The following is a 20261-nucleotide window of genomic DNA, read 5'->3' as shown; positions in this document are numbered from 1 at the left end:
AGCCACCTCGTTCTGCCACAATATTGCACCAGACTTCCTTGCTGACCAGCGACTTGTGACACCTCATACGACTGGGAAATTGATAAAATCTCGTTGAGGGAGGGCTTCTCTAACTGGAGGGCCCGTTGCTGAACTTCCTTATCAGGGGCGGAGTTGTTGATAACATTGTGAACCGTGACATCCACATATGACACTTTTGTCTTGTCCTTGACAAAATGGCACTTGTGACTAAGGCCGTGGAGGGTCGTGACCCAGGCTTGATAAGACTGGTAGGACTTTTTCTGGCATTGTAAAATTCGACCCTAATGACCATGACACATGTGCAGCAGTGATAATAGGAAGACAACAGTGGATATATGGCATCAAACGACATTGAAGAAGGTTCCTGCAATGGGGTCAACTACTGCAACGCCTGATACGAGGTGGGAGAAATCCAGGACAAAAACAGTGCCTGACATACCTCCAAATCAGTAATGTGAAAGGCATGAAAATACTGTCATTGTATGGTGTTTGTACTCCTTCCAGTCTTCTGATGACTTGTCAAACAGTGGGAACTGAGGAGGAAAAGGAGCCGGAGAACCACACCAGCAAAGCCTGTTGCATGACGCTTGGCAAGGTCCTTCTGTTGCTGTACCAATGTTTGTATCAGAGACTCCATGTGACAACAAAATGTGAATACCAACTGCATTACAAAAAACACATGTAGGTATGACCCTACTCATCACCAATGTATTCTAATCCCATTGGAGAACACCTCGTGATGACTGACACAACAATCTTTATTATATCTAGAAAACAACTTACTGTAATGGGTACACTAGCCATGGAGTGACTCACAGTAACTATCTGATAACACACGTGCAGAGTAAACATGTAACTGAGTTAGAGGTGGCCTTGCCTGTCTGTAAAGCCATGAGCCAGGTGGTAGATTGCACAGAAGAGACGCTGCACAGGCATTCACGAGTGGCGGCGTCTGACTGTTGTCGAACTTCTTGCTTCGCCTGCCATCTGCTGTGGCACACCTTACGACTGCATGCCCAGATCTCAGGTAGGGATCGATACATCATCATTCTCACCTCAGCCTTCACTGGACGTAATTACCGCATCAGCGTATTTTAAAAGCATATTTCCCAGGCCATCTCATCCAATCCTGGTACTGCTGATCTCTCCAAACAACAACTTAGGAGTTCATCTCAATACCATCTGGTCTTGAGTGTATCAGCTATTTTGTTAAAGTTGTGGCTTCTTGAAATCAAACCCTGGAATGTCGATTCTGTCTGGCATCAGACCCTACACTTCTTCTGCACCCATTTCCCTGCCCCTGTGACCACCCTCCGCTGTGAGACTTGCCCTATGCACCCTCTTACCACCACCTATACCAGCCCTTTTATTTTCTGACCTGTCTACCCTCCCACCCCCCTCCCCCGCCCCCACTTCCCCCTCCATCGCACATGTCTACCACATATAATGCACTTAGCTTTCCACTCTTATTAACTGTTGCCCGATGTTTTATCAGCAATTGCTCTTGCTTGTCACCCTATCTTCCCCCTTTATACTCTCAGGTTTTCAAATCTTGTCCAGTGCAGTCTCCAACAATCAGTCTTTCCTTCTCATCCCATCTGGTAAGCCTCCCCTGACCTGGTGTTCTGAGCGACTTTTCCATAACTCTCCCGATTTCCTAAATCTCACCAGCCTTTTCCTTCATCTCTCTTCCTTTCCTTCAACCCTTCTACCAGGAGGAGGAGCCACTGGCCACGGAAGCTTGCACATTTCCTTAACCTTAAAGGGTATTTTCTCCGGCTGCGACTTCGTGAGTAGATTTTGTATCTGTCCAGTTGTATTTCAAGAATTGATTAATTTTATTGATATATACAGAGTGGTCAGAAACAGTCTGAAATGCTTGTTAGGTTGTTGCATTGTAAGTTGTGCTGAGAAATAATTGTTAAGGAAAAAAGTCAATACATAACACAATTTCTGTGTTAATTAGCCTAGAAGTTATCCATCAGGCTGGTGCACACAAACAAGTGAACCACTATATAGATTTAGTGTCAGTTGTTTTCATAGTATAGATGATAGCGCACGAGACTGCGCAGTCTTTGGCTCGGGTTTGATCATTACTACCGTCCCATGTCAAATTTTTGTATCACTCTCTTGTTTGGTTTTAGGAAACTAAACGAAGAACACGGTTGGTGACACTGTCTGTGGTGGACTGCTTGAATTTGCTCATGCAAAGGTGTGATTGGATAACTTCAATGCTAATTAACTCAGAAATGGCCCAATGTATCGAATTTTTTCTTAACAATTATTTCTCAGTGCAACCTATCCTGCAATGCCCTTATAAGCTTTTCAGGCTGTTTCTGGCCACCTTAAAAGTAACATTGCTTGCAAAGCCCCAAACAAAATTAAATTAACCACAAAACAGCATTATATTAAAGCACTTCATGCTGGGCTGAAGCTAGCCAATATCCTTCCTAAAAATCTCACAGCTCTTCGTGTTACCAAATTGCAAGCCCATCTTAAAAGACTTTCAACTTAAAATCCATTTCCTCTGCTAGATATGTTCTTTGTCGTCATGAAAAGTGAACTGCTTTCTAAGTTGCTGATAGGCACAACAAAAAGACTGTCACAAGTAAAGCTTTTGGTCATTAAGGACACACGCACGCACATGCGCCCGAACGCAACTCACACACATGGCCACAGTCTCAGGCAACTGAAACCACAGTTGCCGAAGACTGCCCCCCCACACACACACAGGTGTACGCACTTGCGCGCGAATGCAGCTCACACAACACAAATGACTGCAGTGTGCGCGTGTCTATGTCTATTGTTGACGAAGGCCTTAATGGCCGAAAGCTTTATTTGTGACAGTCTTTTTGTTGTGCCTACCTGTGACTCAGCATCTCCGCTATATGGTGAGTGACAACTTTCCTTTTCATAATATTGTTATATTCCATCCTGGATTTTCCATTGTTTGGTTGTTGTACTACTTCCTAAATATCTCAGGATCGTAGTATTAGGTAATTCACACGTAATCTAATGATAGTAAAAAAGTGTTACACAGTTTCTTATATATCGACAAATGTAAAGCATACTAAAATGTAAAATTTATTATTAAACTCAAAACTGTAGTTTATAAATTGTAAACTTCAATGTTCATACTTGATCTACTCAGAAGAACAAACTGCATCATGGCATGTAAAACTGATGATTACTTGATGTCAAGTAAAAATTATTACTGTTATTTACTGGACTAAAACTGTGAATTTAAAGTTTACATGATTATTTGATGATTGTTTAGTATCACTTTATCTGTTGCAGTATGGCTGCTGATCAGTTTTGTCTCCGGTGGAATAACTTCCAAATTAACATAACCTCAGCTTTGGAAAGCTTGAAGAGTGATGAGGATCTGGTGGATGTGACACTAACATGTGATGGACAGAATGTCAAGGCTCATAAAGTTATACTCTCAGCCTGTAGTCCTTACTTCAGGAATGTTTTCAAGGTAACAGGGATACACGAATACTTTCTGTGTGTGCGTGATAAAGAGGAAGAGCATATATTACGCACCTGTGACAAATTTTTAATTCTTTGTTCCACGTGGATTTCCGTAAAACATACTTTTCCTGCTGCATGAGAGCAGCAGTGCATCAAGAGCACAGCGAGTGGGATCCGGGAGTAGAGCCTATGGCTGGAAACTGAAAGGTCATGGGATCGAATCCTGGCTGAGTCACTTTTCTCACTGTGCCTTTTAACCTAGCATTAATTTCAGACGGACAGTCTGCTTCTCTCATAATAGCAATCACAATTCCCATTCTTAATTCACTGCAGTTTCTTCGAACAGTGGTCTGTGAGTTACTTAGTTTTGAAATATTGTAATAAATAAGACAAATAACGAAAAGATAACCACCTCATCAACAGGCTGTGATGTGATACTTAAAATTTCAAATGATCAAATATTTTAAACCAATAGTTTCCTTGCAATCATTTGAAAACAACAGTGTAGCAAAAAAGCTTGTGAATCCAAAATATGCTGTGTTTTATTCTTTATGCTACAAGTGAAACGTTTTTCAAAAAACTACTTCAGCAACTTTGCTTCATTTACATACAGTACATTCTTCTAGCAACATAGCAGATGATTCAGCTTTCAGCTATCTGCTTTCCTTAAATCAAATCCAGATGTGGTCACGATTCTTTGGTGGCATGGCGAAGACATCTGCCATAAAGAATAGATGACAAAGAATTGCGACAGTGAATCTCAACAGTGCATTACAATGCATACTAAGCTTCATAAGAGGAGTGCTCTAACCAAGCTATAAATCTGTATTGTGTGTTTCTCCATATTTTTTTATGTATTACTCTAGTGTACAGTATATTCAATCTCTCACACACACACACACACACACACACACACACACACGTACACACATGATTGGCATACAATATGTACACTGGTTGCAAACGTATTGCTTACATTAAGATGTGCTTCCATCATTTCTGTGTGATGTCACTCCAAAAGCCAATTCAATATGGAACACCCAACATTCATGACTCAGACAATTTCCCTGCTGTACACTGCTTACATCATGTAAGTTGTGTGAAATTGAAGATATTGAGTTACTTAACACTGTTCTCTGAAATTTATTTGTAAATCTATGCGTGCCGTAGCCCCGAACAAAGTATGCAACTCCACACGAGTTGTCTGGCCATAGGTACTTAATTCTATCCGTGCGAAGCTGGGCCAATTCGCTACTACACTGTATGAATGTAATTATTTATATAGACAATTAATGCATTCCGGGAATCAAGAATCTTTATAATTTTTGCTGTTATCCATATTGACACTAGCAGAATATCGGTCCCAGGGATTCCAAGATTTTCGAGAATGTTTTAATTTCAGTAATATAAATGCGACATAAAGTTGTGCAGGAGACAGGTGACCATTATTAAAATAATCAGTAATTCTCCATTCAGGCTGACTGGATCACAATTGTAAAAGTCAAACATCAAGCAAGGAATGATTTTATTGCTCATTTAATGTGTTTCGGAATTTATCCATCATCAGATATCCAGGAGCAGTTACTGCATGTAGATATGGCGATCCAAGTTGTATGTGAAACAAACATTCACATACTAGTCTTTGAATGTTTGTATACAAACAATTTGAATCGCCGTATCTAAGTGCATTAATCACTCCTGAATTTCCAATGATGGATAAATTCTGAAACACATTAAATGAGCAGTAAAGTCATTCCTTGCCTGATGTTTGACTTTTACCAATATGATCCAGCCAGCCTGAATGCAGAACTACTGATCATTTTAATTTCAAGTTTGATAACAAATGAAAAAAGAAATATATTTTTCATGTGATATAATTACAAATTAACAATTTTTTCCTTTATTTGTTCTGTGAAAATGTACTTTTTGCCAAATTTCATCATTGTAGATAAACGGGAATCACCCTATAGGTTTTGATGAGTGAGTTTGCATCAAAATATGTGACATAAGTTTCCGTACCTTTTGATTGCATTGACGTAGAAGTTTCATTTTTTTACACTGCCAAGGGACCATATACCTCATATATGACACAAATTTCAACTTGATACAGCTACCCATTCCTGAGAAAAGGGGCTGTTAACAGCTGACAGACAAGCAGAAAGATGGACAACAAAGCGATCTTATAAGAGTTGACGGCCTCAGTGGCCGTGCGGTTAAAGGCGCTGCAGTCTGGAACCGCAAGACCGCTACGGTCGCAGGTTCGAATCCTGCCTCGGGCATGGATGTGTGTGATGTCCTTAGGTTAGTTAGGTTTAACTAGTTCTAAGTTCTAGGGGACTAATGACCTCAGCAGTTGAGTCCCATAGTGCTCAGAGCCATTTGAACCATTTTATAAGAGTTCTGTTTTTCCCAGTTGAGACACAGAACTGTAAAAGAAATCAAGGAATAAGAGGAATGCAGTGAGTGTTCATTGGTTATAACTACTGTAATTTGATGATGGTAATATTAAGATACTGTTGAGTTAGAGTGGCATCTGTTGTGCAGCCACCGGGAGAGTTCCTGCAGTGGTAAAGGAACTACATTCACCTTCAGGAGGATGGCAGTTCTAATCCCTGTCTGGCTGTCGAGATTTAGGTTTTCTGTGCTTTTCCCTTAAGGCATGTACCAAGGTAGTTTCTTTGAAAAGGACATGGACAATTTCCTTCCACATACCTCCCAAGTCCAACCTCGTGCTCTGTTTCTAACAATCTGATGATAGGACTTTAAACACTAACCTGCCTTCCTTTACTTTTTCATGCAACTGTCCAACAAAAATTGCTGCTTGCCAAGCTGATAAACATAAATTTAAGTGTTTAAATCTCACTGAACAGATAATCTGTAGAAATAGTAAATTGATACACTTTGAACACTGGACATAGACAATTTGTAGGAGTGGTAAATTGATACACTTTGAACATTAGACAAGGCGTACCTGGAACGTGATATAAGATTTATCAGTTTAACCAAACATACATTATGTTAGGGGTATAAGGGCAGATATTTCAATTGATGACTGAGGAGAGTGTACTGAACAACATTACATCACTATTCTCTTAATTTGCAGACTAATAATTATAGCCATTACAAGTAGTATGTTTTTACTCCTAACACCCTGTTACAACATGCAATACCTCAAAATTATTCTCATGTGCACTTTCCCCTTGCGGGCCTGGGGGCTAGAATAGGCCCAAGGTATTCCTGCCTGTTGTAAGAGGTGACTGGAAGGGGTCTCACACCTTTCGGCCTTTATGTGATGGTTCCCTGTAGGGTTTGACCTCCATTTTTAAAAATTTTCCCGAAGAGCGAGCCAATTGGGGAAGGGCACCTTACATGGTGCATCGTGCCTATCGTGCATTGAGATCTTCAGCCCGCTTTCTCGTCGTCGCATTGCCGTCCCACTCATCCTCCATCTCTTGGACGAGGACACCTTCCTGGGTTCCTCCACCCCCTACGCAGTATCATTTTCTGCGCTGACAATGACCATGGAATTCTTTGCACCTCATATCCAGCACAATAGTCAGTCGTTGTGGTGGGTCGCCATGTACCCTATTGGTTGTAGCCCCCACGACTACGCAGGGGTCGCTATGCTGATGCCTGTGCCGTTAACGCCCCACATATGCCAAGGAGTAGATGCCCATCACCCTGGGGAATCGTGACTCCTGGCAATGGCCATCCTGCCAGGTGGCCTTTGCTGCGGCTGGGTGGCACCCATGGGGAGGGCCCCTGGTCGGAGTAGGTGGCATCAGGGCGGATGACGCGTGATGAGGCAGACCACATCATCCCTTGCTGCTGATCAAATGCCAGCAGTCTCTAACTGTTCTAAGTTTCAGTACAGTGCAAGGAAGTATGATCCTAAATTGTTCCCATCCCTGGCCACACCATGGGAACACCAGGCTAAGGATGGCAGTGAATCTTATTTGCCCCGGTACCTCATATATATGAGAGTTGATGGGGACTCCTTTGTCTCAATGACGCCTCCGTTTCTTGTAGAGCATTTAGAGGACAAGTTTGGGGAGATGGAGGGCTTGTCCCAAGTGCAGTCAGGGAGATTCTGGCATGCACTTCCAGCTGTTGGTATAGTGTTACTAAGGAAATAGTTGAATTTAAATTAGCAAGTGACCTTATAAGTAGAGATGGAGGTTTTTGCTTAAATTCCGTGTGGACTCCTGCTCTCCCCCTTGCCAAAAAACAGAAGGACAAAGGTTATATTACCTCACCTGTCAGCTATTAATATTCACTGTCGATAACTTTTGATGTCAGTCATCTTTGATTGTGTGGCGGTGCTAGTGTTTACGGCATGTGGCTTTCGTGCCTCTGTGTGTGTGTGTGGTCTTTTTTTCCTGGATATATGCTGCAGACAGAGGCTATAAATTTCCTTCCTTGCACGGTGCTTTCTGGCTACTTTTGAACCTTGAAAGTGACAAGGTGTGCATTTTTCAAAATTTTGGCAGTTGTTGAAGATGTCACCCCACTGCGTTCCTGGAAGTTATTTGAAACTTTTATGCATCAGGAGAAACTCAAGTTTCTCAACTGTGAGTTTGTTCGTAAACCAACACTTCTAGCAATTTTTCTCATTGTTCATTTTTAGTGAATTGCAAGTAAGTAAATTAAACAATCTTTCAAAAGAATCTATATCCATATCTGAGTGCATTTGCTTTCATTCAGTTGTAAAACACTTTAATTTTGTTATAATTTGTTTTTATGTCAGCAAAATTTCTGATTGACTCTATCCCATTTTTACATAATGCTTTGTTCTGAGGTTGCCATTAAGTGTTTATAGCACATAACTCACATTTGGCACCATCCTCCTCCTTCTCCTCAAAATTACTTCCTCTCTGACCCTCCAAATATTGATGGATTTTGAAATCTGTATGCATGCAACAGCATGTGCTACCAATATGTTCCAAAATGCTGTGCATAAAAATGGGATTTTTCTGCAGCTCATACCTCGAATTCTGTTGGTGATTGAAAGGTAGGATCAAATGTTTTGAATAGCCCTCGGGACAGGGATCATTCGTATATCCAACAGAAGGATTGTGTTGCTGTAGGTATCCTATGGTATAGGGTCAATTTTGAAATATTGCACACTTCCTCCAGCTTAGGCAAATGGAGCAAATTGGATCGTTCTATTTGCATTAGATGTGGTGTACAATGCACCGTAAGGGCCATTTAGTCCTTGAGCAGTTTCTGGGGGAAAAACAGTCACAATTTTTTGCTGTTGACAGCAGATATCTAAATAATTAATAACAAAATTATCATCATTGGGTTGGCTGCCTTGCGGCAGGTTTTGACTGCATAGCTGTCTGTGCTTCTCTGTCTTCTGCGTTCCTGTTCATTCTTTGATACCCTCCTTGTGGCCTGCTGACATCATCCAGCATATGGAACCTTCCTCTGCCCTTCCCTCTCTTTCCCAGAACAAAACCCTCAATTGCCTCTACTCTTAGAAGGCAATCTCTTCTTAAATTGTGGTCCATCCAGTTTAGTTTCCTGTTCTTCACTGTTAGCGGCATCCTCCGTTCTTCTCCAGATCTCCTCATTACTACTTCATTCCTGACTATCAGTCCAGCTGATCTTCTCCATTCCACGCCATATCCTCATTTCACAAGTTTCAATTCTGTTCTCATCCTGCTTTCTCAAAGTCCACGTTTCTGCTCCATACAAGGCCACTCTCCCTATTAAGCACGTTGCCTCCCTAATTCCTTGTTTAAACAACTAGTTAGGAGTCTTCTCTGCATTTGAAATGCTTCTTTCGACAGAACCTTTCTCACTTTGATATCTTGTTGGCAATCCATGTCTTCTTTAAACCAACTTCCCAAATACTTAAATGCTCTTACATATCTATGATTTCTAATAATCCCATTAAGTGTGAAGACCACGGGACATTCTACCTAGTATCACAGGCATCAAAATTAGTTCTTCGAATTCTGAATGGGAGGCTACATCGAATGCTGGAAGAAGCACTTGGTGAACAATATGGTTTCATAAGGGGAGAGGGAACACGAGATGCCATTGGACTTCTAAGAACCATCAGCGAAAGATACATAGAAAAGGGCAAAGAAGTGTATGCTGCCTTCAGAGACCTTGAACAGGCCTTTGATAGAGTGCAGTGGGATTAGCTGTTAGATATCATGAAAAAGAGGGAGTGAAGTGGAAGGAGAGAAGATTGATTGCAAATCTGTACCTGAATCAGAAAGCTTGGGTACGAATAGGTAATGAGATCTCTGAAGACAGCACGACTGGGAGAGGTGTTAGACAGGGCTGTTGTCTCTCGCCGATCCTGTTTAACATCTCTCTGGAGGAAGTACTGGAAAGCTGTTTGGGTGGGACAAGAGTCATCAGGATAGGTGGGTGGAAAATTGAACGTATAAGATTTGCAGATGACATGGCGATCCTCGCAGAAAATCAAGAGACGCTGACCCAAATGCTAAATGAACTGAATGAAGCCTGTGCAGTATATGGTATGAAAATTAATAAAAAGAAAACCAAAAGCATGGTCACAGGCTTAAAGAAAAGAAATAACGAAGTGCTCAAATTTTATCGGAACATTCTCTAGGCATTTATGTAGAATTGCCATCTTCCCATTTTAAAATTTTTTTATCTGTTATTGAGAAACACCCCAAAACAATTGTGTTTGGGTACCAGAACGGAGACGTGAATTCCAAGATGGCTATGCAGAGCAAATGGTTTTAATTTTTATGATACATTCCTAAGATCCCAATTTCCAACAACCTGGAAACTTTTTTTGATATCTTTATCTGTTTCCAAGATACAGAGGCTTTAAGCTATCCTACCCACACGCATAAAATCCATTGCCGCGTGAAAACATAGGCTATGGAGTCACATAGCATGAAGAAATGCACTCAGTTATCATTAGGAGAGTTCTAGGAATCCCACATTGAGGCACTGAGGCACATACAAAATGTTTATGCGTGTAAAATCTGGTCTGAGGTGTAAAATTGGTTTTGCGCTATTTCAATTTCAAATAAGAAAACTATCAAAATTTTACTCGCCCATAAACTTCATTTCATGTGATTGACATGCCCTGCTGGACCAGAGAAAAGGAAGGGTACGAGCAGAAAAATGCTCCTATCGGAGCACAAAAAAGCTGAATATGCTCCTGTTTAGAAGACTCTGACTGAAAAGTGGGGTTGAGTAAAAGAGACGGGCACAGTGATAGTGGATCATAGTTGACAGTGACAGAACAGTGCTAGGAAAAGAGTGAAGGAGACAGTGCCAGTAGGGCAGAAGCAAAGAGATGGATAAAGTGGAAGTGAGTGAGAGCCAGTGATAATGAGAGACAGTATATGACAATGACAACAAGGAAGACTGAGATAGTGGCAATGAGAAGACAGCAGCAGTGGGAGGGAGTGAATAGCATCAGCAAGAGAGAGCAATAGGAAAAAGGTGCTGCAGAAGATAGAATGAGGCAGCTGGTATCCCACTTTCCAGTCAGAGTCTTTTAACCACGAGGATATTTACCTTTTTTGTGCTCTGATAGGAGCATCTTTCTGTTGGTCTTAAACTTCCCAATTTTTCGCTTATGTAATTAAAATTGAATTGCATATAAACCTTCTCGTTTCATTAAAATTACGTTGTATTTCCAAAAAAATGATTATTTTTGTTGATACGTTTTCTCATTTTATTGGATTGAAAATTTCACCAACAACATTAGTACAGTATCAATATTGGCAGCATGGCTTACTGTCTCTTTTTTAGGAAAATGACTAACAATGTTTCAATTCTAGGAGCCACAGTCTTGTGAGCACAGAGTATTTACAGGGTGTGGCAGTCAAACCTGCGTTTATTATTAGTGCGCAGAAGTGTTGGAAGTAGTGGGGGCGAGTAACCGAGCTCACCACTGCGTTCCCCGACACAAAGCATTTCAATAGCTATGGAGCAGTGGACTAAACAACAACGGTCATGTGCAGTGAAAGCGTTCTACCAAAGCAGTAGCTATGTAGCCACTCAGCGTCTTTTCTGGGCACATTTTCAAATTAATTTTAATAGGCCAGTGCCTTCGGTTGACTCAATAAAAACTTGGGTCGAAAACTTTGAAAACATCAGTGAAACAACAAGGAAAAGAGGTGGCAGAGGGCAGAGTGAAGACAGTGCATACTCCCAAGAGTGTGGAACGTGTGGGAAGAAACCTCTGGGGATCAGCGCGCAGACAGTGTTTTGCGCTTGGAATTTGTGACAGGACTGTCAGAAGGATTTTGAGGCTAGACTTAAATCACCACCCATACAAAATCCAAGTGGTTAATGCTTTGAATAAAAACAGCTTCGTGGTCTGACAGTATTTCTGTGAAAGTCTTTTGCAAATGATTGAAGAAAATGAGGAGCTTGTTCACAACCTCTGGATGAGTGATGAGGCAGATTTTCAGCTCAATGGATATGTGAACAAACAGAACAGTGATCAGAACCCTCACCAATTCCGTGAAAGATCCATGTACTCAACCAAGGTAACAGTTTGGCATGCAGTGTCCTCATCAGGAATAATAGGCCCTAATTTTGTTGAGAATGAAAGCAGGCAATCTGTTACCGTGAATGCTAAGCGCTATTCAACAATGCTAAGGAAATTCTACATACCTCATCTTCGTCAATATGCAGTGAATGATGAAACATTATTTCAGCAAGATGGAGCAACCAGTCGCACAGCCCGCGTGAGCATTAATTTTCTCAATGAAGTTTTTCTTAACTGGGTGATTTTCAAGAATGGAGCAATTGCTTACGTCCCCCCACCCCCCCAATCATATGACCTTACAACTTTTGATTTTTTTTTCTTGTGAGGTTGCCTTAAGAGCAAAGTGTACGAAGAAATACCTCATGATGTTGGTGATCTCAAAACAAGAATCGGGCTGGAAATCAAGACAATCACCCAGGGCATGCTTCGCCATGTGATGGACTGCTTTGTTAATTGCCTGCGAGAATGCCACGATCGAGAAGGATGCCATCTTGCTGATGTTATTTTCAAACAATGAAAAAAAAAGTGTTGATGATTCTTAAATGCTTTTTAACATAGAATGTGATTGTATGAATAAAATTTTGATATCTGCATCTATGTGTATTTTACACTCATTTAAAAAATGCAGGTTTGACTGCCGGACCCTGTAGTATTTTATTATGAACTACTAAAGGGTTATTATTTTTTTAATATAAGTAGAATTGCCATTATTGCAGGAGAATCCGTGCCAGCATCCAGTGGTAATACTTAAAGATGTCCGATATGAAGATGTACAGGCACTTCTGAGCTTCATGTATCAAGGTGAAGTTTACATTTCACAAGATAGGCTGGCACCATTCCTTCACACAGCAGAATTGCTGCAAGTACGAGGTCTTGCAGGTGCTGCTAATCCATTCAGAGAAACAGTAAGTAGGGCAGTAAAAATTATCAAACCAAGTTTTTTCATTTATTTGCTTGTTTTTGTATGTTTTATGTGTAAGGCTGTTCTCATAATAAATAATAAGGTTTCTGGGATTCATATCACATGCTATTGTAAACACTGCACAATATTTTTATGAAGCAGCTAATTGTTGTCTCCAGGTTCTGATTCAACTTGAGAGAACTGCTGCAATAACCCTATTTATGTGGTAGCTAGTTTGAAATGCTCAAGTACACAGAGGTGGTGAGGGGCAGTAACATGACTGCAGTGAAAGTTGCATCTGGAGTGCTGAATGTGAGAAACAAACTATGGAACCTGTGCTGTTTGGCTACACAGAAAGGCTTCTCCTTCCCAGGACCCATAAATGTATCATATGTGTCTGTTTCTGTTCATCCTCTCCTCAAGGCCCATCAATGTGTTCTTGTCAGATCCATTATTCTGCAACTGATGAAGTATTAACCATTGCCTATGGGAAGGATTTCCACACTTTACAAAGCTGATAGTTTATATATCCCTGTTTATTGGTTTCTTCACTTTAAATACTTCAATTGCTCATTTAATGATGAAGTTCCAATACTCTGATATGACCAAGATTACCTTGGTTTCTTCCTACTTCACATGGTGTCATTTTATCTACCCAGTGGTCATCAAAGCCAATCAGGTACCTGTTTCTTCCTATTGTTCATTTTTTTCTATAAAAAAATTGAGGTATCTTTTATCAGTAAGGCAATTTATGGTTTATGTTAAAATTTGTTTTAGAAAATCCTCTTGGGACTTCTGTTCAGAATAGAGGGTCATCCTGGAAGCAGGGCTGTCATACAGTTGGACAAATATAGTATGTTGGTGTGAGGATGGAAATGGGAGGATAATTTGATTAGGAAGATGCATAAGGGTGCATTAGATGAAAGTCTTAGCTTGTATCATAGACCCCAGAAATAGTAGACTATTGTGAAGAAATAAAAATTGTTTCTACAGCATCTGATTCACCTTGAGTTGGATGTACTTAAATGTAGATTCTTTTCATTGATACAAGGGTGATAAAAAAATTTCTGTGATGAAATTTTTATGATGTCATGTAGTTTGGAGTGAAGCAATGAAATTCATATTAGCAGTTTTTTAGTTTTTACTTAAAGTATACAAAATACAAATTTCAGGATCCTGTTTCAATGAGCAAGGAGAAATTATATTTACTATACCTCTCTCTACAGTTGTCTTGATAGCTACATCTATGTGTGAAATGTTGATATTAGTAGACTTTTCATCACTGTGTCAAAACCACCCAGTATTTCTTTGTCAAGTATGGACAAAAATAACATGTGAGATTAATTTATTGTCTCTTTTGTTGAGTGATGGATAATGTAGCATATTCATCCATCTATTTGACAACCATCATTTTCAAGGTTATGCTGCTCTTGATCCAACATAACCGCTGCTATTTGGCGCCAGGTATATGGGTCTGCAAGACCCAACACTTGAAGAGCATCAAGAATATGAGTGGATTTGTCAAATAAAACACTTTCACACAACAGATTTCAAACTTTTATTTTATTTGGCTACTAGTTCTGGCAATTTATTACGCAATCTTCAGGCCACCTGACCGATGGGTAGGAAGACTCCAAATTCGGTTCTGGTCAAAATAGGGGCCAGCATTCAAAGACCGATACCTGTAAATTTGTGCTCGATACAGCGATCACTTCAGATGAGGTTTCAAATCAGACAGCTGAAAGGTGTTTGATTTGACATTCTGTACTGAACAGCTGAGTCCCACAACCATCTCTGAGAAGGGGGACATACAGAGATGAGTGGATTTTGTTGGCCACAGGTGTGCATAGGACCAGCCCCATGGCCAGTCTCTCCGCTGAGGTTTGTGATCTGCCACTATACAGCTGTTGGCAACTTCTTGTTGTAAATCATCTGTGCAGGTTCTTGTCACATCTATAGTCACCTGCCATCTGTGTTCCATGTGACAAAATGTCCACATGCTGAAACTCATTCACAATTTATACTCTTGTTGTTATCTAAATGTCAGTCCTTACCCAGAGGTGGAGCCAGCTGCCACCCTGATTAATTACAAATCCCACAGTTATTTTAAATAATGAAAAGTGTGAAGGTAACCACTCATTGTATAGTTGAAACACATAAACAACACTGGAAATGTTGCTTAGCTTTCAGAAAATGTTCTCATTCAGAACTTTCTTTATTCTGGCACTGCAGCCAGTCAGTATTAGGTTAGTCCAACTGATCTGCAGCACCAGTACACTGTCATTGGCTGGCATAATGTAACTCTCTCTCTCTCTCTGTCTGTCCGTGTGTGTGTGTGTGTGTGTGTGTGTGTGTGTGTGTGTGTGTGTGTTTAATTTGATGTACCATCCTTTTTTTATTGATTTGTTTCTGCTTTCTTTGCACAATTGCAGCAGCAGCAGCAGCAGCAGCAGCAGTCACCTGCACCACCACCACCACCGCCACCACCAACAGCACTGCAACCTCAGGTGACCACATCTCATTCAAAGCAACGCAAACCAGTCTCCTTACCTTCAGTCCCACCCCCTGTTTCTCCACACCTCCACACACATACTCGCCCAAGTTTACCAGCATCACCAGCCTTCATCACATCTGAGCAGCCAGCTACAGTATCACCAGAGTTACCAGTTCCTGTGAGTGTTTCACCTACTCTCTCTCAGCCATCAAGCCCTCAGCATGATGATACTCCTGTACCACTGTCCAAAAGGCGCAAAGCATTCCCACGCCGCTTTGCAGTTACACCCATACCACCACAGTTGTCCTCTCAGGAGGAATTCTCTGCTCCTCCACATCAGACTGCTTCACAGGGTCCTGCAGTTCCAGACAGCCCACTGCATGACCTGCCTGTCACAATAAAAAAGGAACCAATATGTCAGGATGAGGGGGATATACAGGAGGAACAGACTGTCAGGGGAATGGATGGGAACGGCAGCCCGTCAGCTTCTGGTGCATCAGAAGATACAGACTGCTTTGGAAGCAATTTGGGTGATGAGGATTCTCGTGGAGTGCCACTGAAGGAAGAAAGTAGAGGCTCATCTCCTCCAGCCTCTCAGCAACAGAGCATGCTCATGCGGTCATTGTCTGGGGCACCACCACAGCATACTGCTGTGCATGAAGGTGAGCTATAATTGTCTAATGTATTGTAGAATATTGTAAAAATTTGAAGCTCAGCTACAACAACACTTCTTGCCTGCCTACAGCATGTACCTGCAAGTAACTTCAACATAATAGCTCCTCAACATTGATGTTATAGTGCCAATCATTTTTATTTATGATGTATAATAAATATTTTGTCCCTGTCAGGAAGTTTTAATTATATTATTTCATTTGAATGTTGTCACAAGGAAAAATTAATTAATAGGAGCCAAATAACAAACAACAAAAAGTAAATTCTTATATATTATTTTAGTGTAATGTTGTTGTTGCATCAATAGTTTCTTCTGCATCTCATAATAAATTTCAAAGTTTCTATGGCCTCTAATAAGAGCCATGAATGGGGTAATTAGAGAAAAACCCCCATAAATGGTGAAGGGAATGAATCAGACAGTAAGTCAAAAAAATTTCCTTCAGAAGAAACAGCCTGTAATGTTCTTCCCTATTTGTTAAAAATGTCATAGTCTCAAAAAAGTTCCCAGGAGTTTCCATCATCAATGAAGTTCGCATGAAATGAATTACATAAACTCTGCATTCTTCCCAGTGCTCTGTTGCCTTACAAAGATGAAAAGAATGTTATGTCTTACAAGCTACTGTAACTCTGAAGGTTATAGAAGGACAGTGGAATAAAATAGTAATTGAGATCCTGTTTGTGCTGACATGTCATCTTCGTCTATACGCAGAAAGCCACATTGTGGTGGTTGGGTGGGAGTACTTTGTGTATTATTGCCATTTTCACGTTTGTTACGAATGATGCATGAGAACTACTACTTTGAGTAAGCCTCCATGTTGTTGTTGTTATTGTGGTCTACAGCCCAGAGACTGGTTTGATGCAGCTCTCCAAGAACATATGCTCTTGAAATTCTAATACCACCATCTTGTACAATGCCGATCTGGTAGCATATGCCCCTGGATGTTGATGAGCAACTTTGAGTTGCTTTCACACTTGCTAAACAAACCCAGGATGAGACATGCTACTCTTTTTTGGCACTTTACTATTTCCTATATCAGTTATACTAGGTAAAGGGAGTAATAATGTAGTAGTAGTAGTACAGCAAGGGTATCTGTAAGCTGTCTCCTTCATATGTGGATGAAGTATCCTGAAGATTCTTTCAGTAAATCCCAGTCTGGCATCTGCCTTTCCTTTGATTGAGTCTGTGTAAGATGATAGCAGCACTGACGCCAGCTTTCAACTGCAAAGCACAAATGGGTTCAAGTAAAAGCAATAGACTGTGAGGTGTCGCCATAGTCACATTTAAAAAATGACGATATGTGACTGGTTGAGGTATGCACGTGAAGCTGCCATGCCAAACCCACTGAAAATGGCAGGGATCAACGTGCACGGACTTGACTATAGTTTTATATTGGTGTTTCACTTGAAGTGACTGCATACGCATTCTCCCAGAGGTTTAATAGATGTGACTATTTTCAGTGATTATTTGGCAAACAAGTAATCAAACTATAATGAGTCTTATTGCCTATTTATGTGCAACATGCCACATTTTTAATGTTCAAGGTCAGCTGCCAATTATTCACCCAACATTAATCTTATAGAGGTCTTCTTGCATTTTACTACAATTTTCTAGTGTTGTGACTTATCTGTATTCAGCAGCATCATCCACAAACGGCCTTATGTTCCACTTTATCCACTTGGTATTTGATATATGTTGTGATCAGTAATTGTCCTAAAACATTCTCTTAAGGAATGCCTGAAACTGCTTTTACATCTCAACGTTTTTATTCATAAGAACAACATACTGTGTTCTATCTGCTAGGAACTCCCCTGTCCAATCAAGAAGCTAGGCTGAGATTTCATGCGCCTGTATTTTGTTCATTAGGTAACAGGGCATAACTCTATCAAAGGCTTTCAAAGGCAAGATACATGATAACAGTTTTGGTCCCAGTAACTACAGCCATATGGTTCCTAGGGGAAACAGAGTGAACTGAGTTTCACATACTGTTTGCAAAATCAGTGTTGATTCTTACAGAGCTGTTTGTGGGCAAACTACACTCCTGGAAATTGAAATAAGAACACCGTGAATTCATTGTCCCAGGAAGGGGAAACTTTATTGACACATTCCTGGGGTCAGATACATCACATGATCACACTGACAGAACCACAGGCACATAGACACAGGCAACAGAGCATGCACAATGTCGGCACTAGTACAGTGTATATCCACCTTTCGCAGCAATGCAGGCTGCAATTCTCCCATGGAGACGATCGTAGAGATGCTGGATGTAGTCCTGTGGAACGGCTTGCCATGCCATTTCCACCTGGCGCCTCAGTTGGACCAGCGTTCGTGCTGGACGTGCAGACCGCGTGAGACGAGCTTCATCCAGTCCCAAACATGCTCAATGGGGGACAGATCCGGAGATCTTGCTGGCCAGGGTAGTTGACTTACACCTTCTAGAGCACGTTGGGTGGCACGAGATACATGAGGACGTGCATTGTCCTGTTGGAACAGCAAGTTCCCTTGCCGGTCTAGGAATGGTAGAACGATGGGTTCGATGACGGTTTGGATGTACCGTGCACTATTCAGTGTCCCCTCCACGATCACCAGTGGTGTACGGCCAGTGTAGGAGATCGCTCCCCACACCATGATGCCGGGTGTTGGCCCTGTGTGCCTCGGTCGTATGCAGTCCTGATTGTGGCGCTCACCTTCACGTCGCCAAACACGCATACGACCATCATTGGCACCAAGGCAGAAGCGACTCTCATCGCTGAAGACGACACGTCTCCATTCGTCCCTCCATTCACGCCTGTCGCGACACCGCTGGAGGCGGGCTGCACGATGTTGGGGCGTGAGTGGAAGACGGCCTAACGGTGTGCGGGACCGTAGCCCAGCTTCATGGAGACGGTTGCGAATGGTCCTCGCCGATACCCCAGGAGCAACAGTGTCCCTAATTTGGTGGGAAGTGGCGGTGCGGTCCCCTACGGCACTGCGTAGGATCCTACGGTCTTGGCGTGCATCCGTGCGTCGCTGCGGTCCGGTCCCAGGTCGACGGGCACATGCACCTTCCGCCGACCACTGGCGACAACATCGATGTGCTGTGGAGACCTCACGCCCCACGTGTTGAGCAATTCGGCAGTACATCCACCCGGCCCCCCGCATGCCCACTATACGCCCTCGCTCAAAGTCCGTCAACTGCACATACGGTTCACGTCCACGCTGTCGCGGCATGCTACCAGTGTTAGAGACTGCGATGGAGCTCCGTATGCCACGGCAAACTGGCTGACACTGACGGCGGCGGTGCACAAATGCTGCGCAGCTAGCGCCATTCGACGGCCACCACCGCGGTTCCTGGTGTGTCCGCTGTGCCGTGCGTGTGATCATTGCTTGTACAGCCCTCTCGCAGTGTCCGGAGCAAGTATGGTGGGTCTGACACACCGGTGTCAATGTGTTCTTTTTTCCATTTCCAGGAGTGTACTTAATGTAGGCTCAAGTGTAATATATAATTTTATTCAGATTTTTAGTGCACTTCTGATGACATATCTGTCTTTAAGACTGGATTATTGTATAAAAAGTTGTGAATGAGGCTGGTGATTGCTCAGAATCATTAAGTGATGTAGATACTTGGAATTGCATCTTTCTTAAGATGAGAATGACATGTGCATTTTTCAAAACACTTTGAACGGTTTGTTCCTCCAATGACTTAAGATGGACTTCTCCCAGAAGGGAACAAATGCTTTCACATACCCTATGTAGAATTGTATAGTCTAGTTTCCTTTCCTCTAGAGCAATTTTAGTTGCTTTGTGAAACAAATCTTTTCGCATCCAAGTGTTTGTTCAAAATCGAATGTACTACACTCTTTTGATATGTCGATCCGCTTTGATTGTGCGGCACACAGCATCAGTGTTTTTGGATCAGCAACTGATTTTGGTAGACCTTAGTGAAATTTATTGGTGATGGAGGCACAGCCACAAGGAAATTCTTCATGACCATGATGAAACACTTCAAATCAATTGTAAACTGTCTGTTCTGAAGGTGATTTATTAAAAAAAAAAAATTGACCAGAACGATTCAAGGCATTTCTGTTGAGTTAGGTTTTAACAAAATTGTAAAAAATTATCCAACGAAAACTTCCACATGAAATACCCATTGTTTCATAGCACTGTTTCTCTAAACATTGACTGTTAAGTTACCTGGTAGCCAATTTCTGAACTGCCA

The 20261-nt window shown here is 41.6% G+C and overlaps 1 protein-coding gene across 8 annotated transcripts in view; it reads left to right on the top strand.

Annotated features, from left to right (window-relative positions):
* LOC124545291 (protein bric-a-brac 1-like) overlaps positions 1 to 20261 on the top strand; it is a 68049-nt gene that overhangs the window by 9995 nt on the left and 37793 nt on the right. For 4 of the 8 annotated variants that reach the window (XM_047124179.1, XM_047124180.1, XM_047124178.1 and 1 more), the window contains exons 2-4: positions 3319 to 3502; positions 12712 to 12900; positions 15329 to 16052. In XM_047124179.1, the coding sequence (XP_046980135.1) occupies positions 3320 to 3502; positions 12712 to 12900; positions 15329 to 16052 (1096 nt within the window). In that variant the 5' untranslated portion in view covers position 3319. The remainder of the gene's footprint in view (positions 1 to 3318; positions 3503 to 12711; positions 12901 to 15328; positions 16053 to 20261) is intronic. The other 4 variants (XM_047124184.1, XM_047124182.1, XM_047124181.1 and 1 more) reach the window with 4 other exon arrangements.

Source organism: Schistocerca americana, chromosome 8 (genome assembly GCF_021461395.2).
Source record: "Schistocerca americana isolate TAMUIC-IGC-003095 chromosome 8, iqSchAmer2.1, whole genome shotgun sequence".
Taxonomy (NCBI): Eukaryota; Metazoa; Arthropoda; class Insecta; order Orthoptera; family Acrididae; genus Schistocerca; species Schistocerca americana.
Note: the sequence above shows the minus strand (reverse complement) of the source record. Positions and strands in the feature narration are given on the sequence as shown.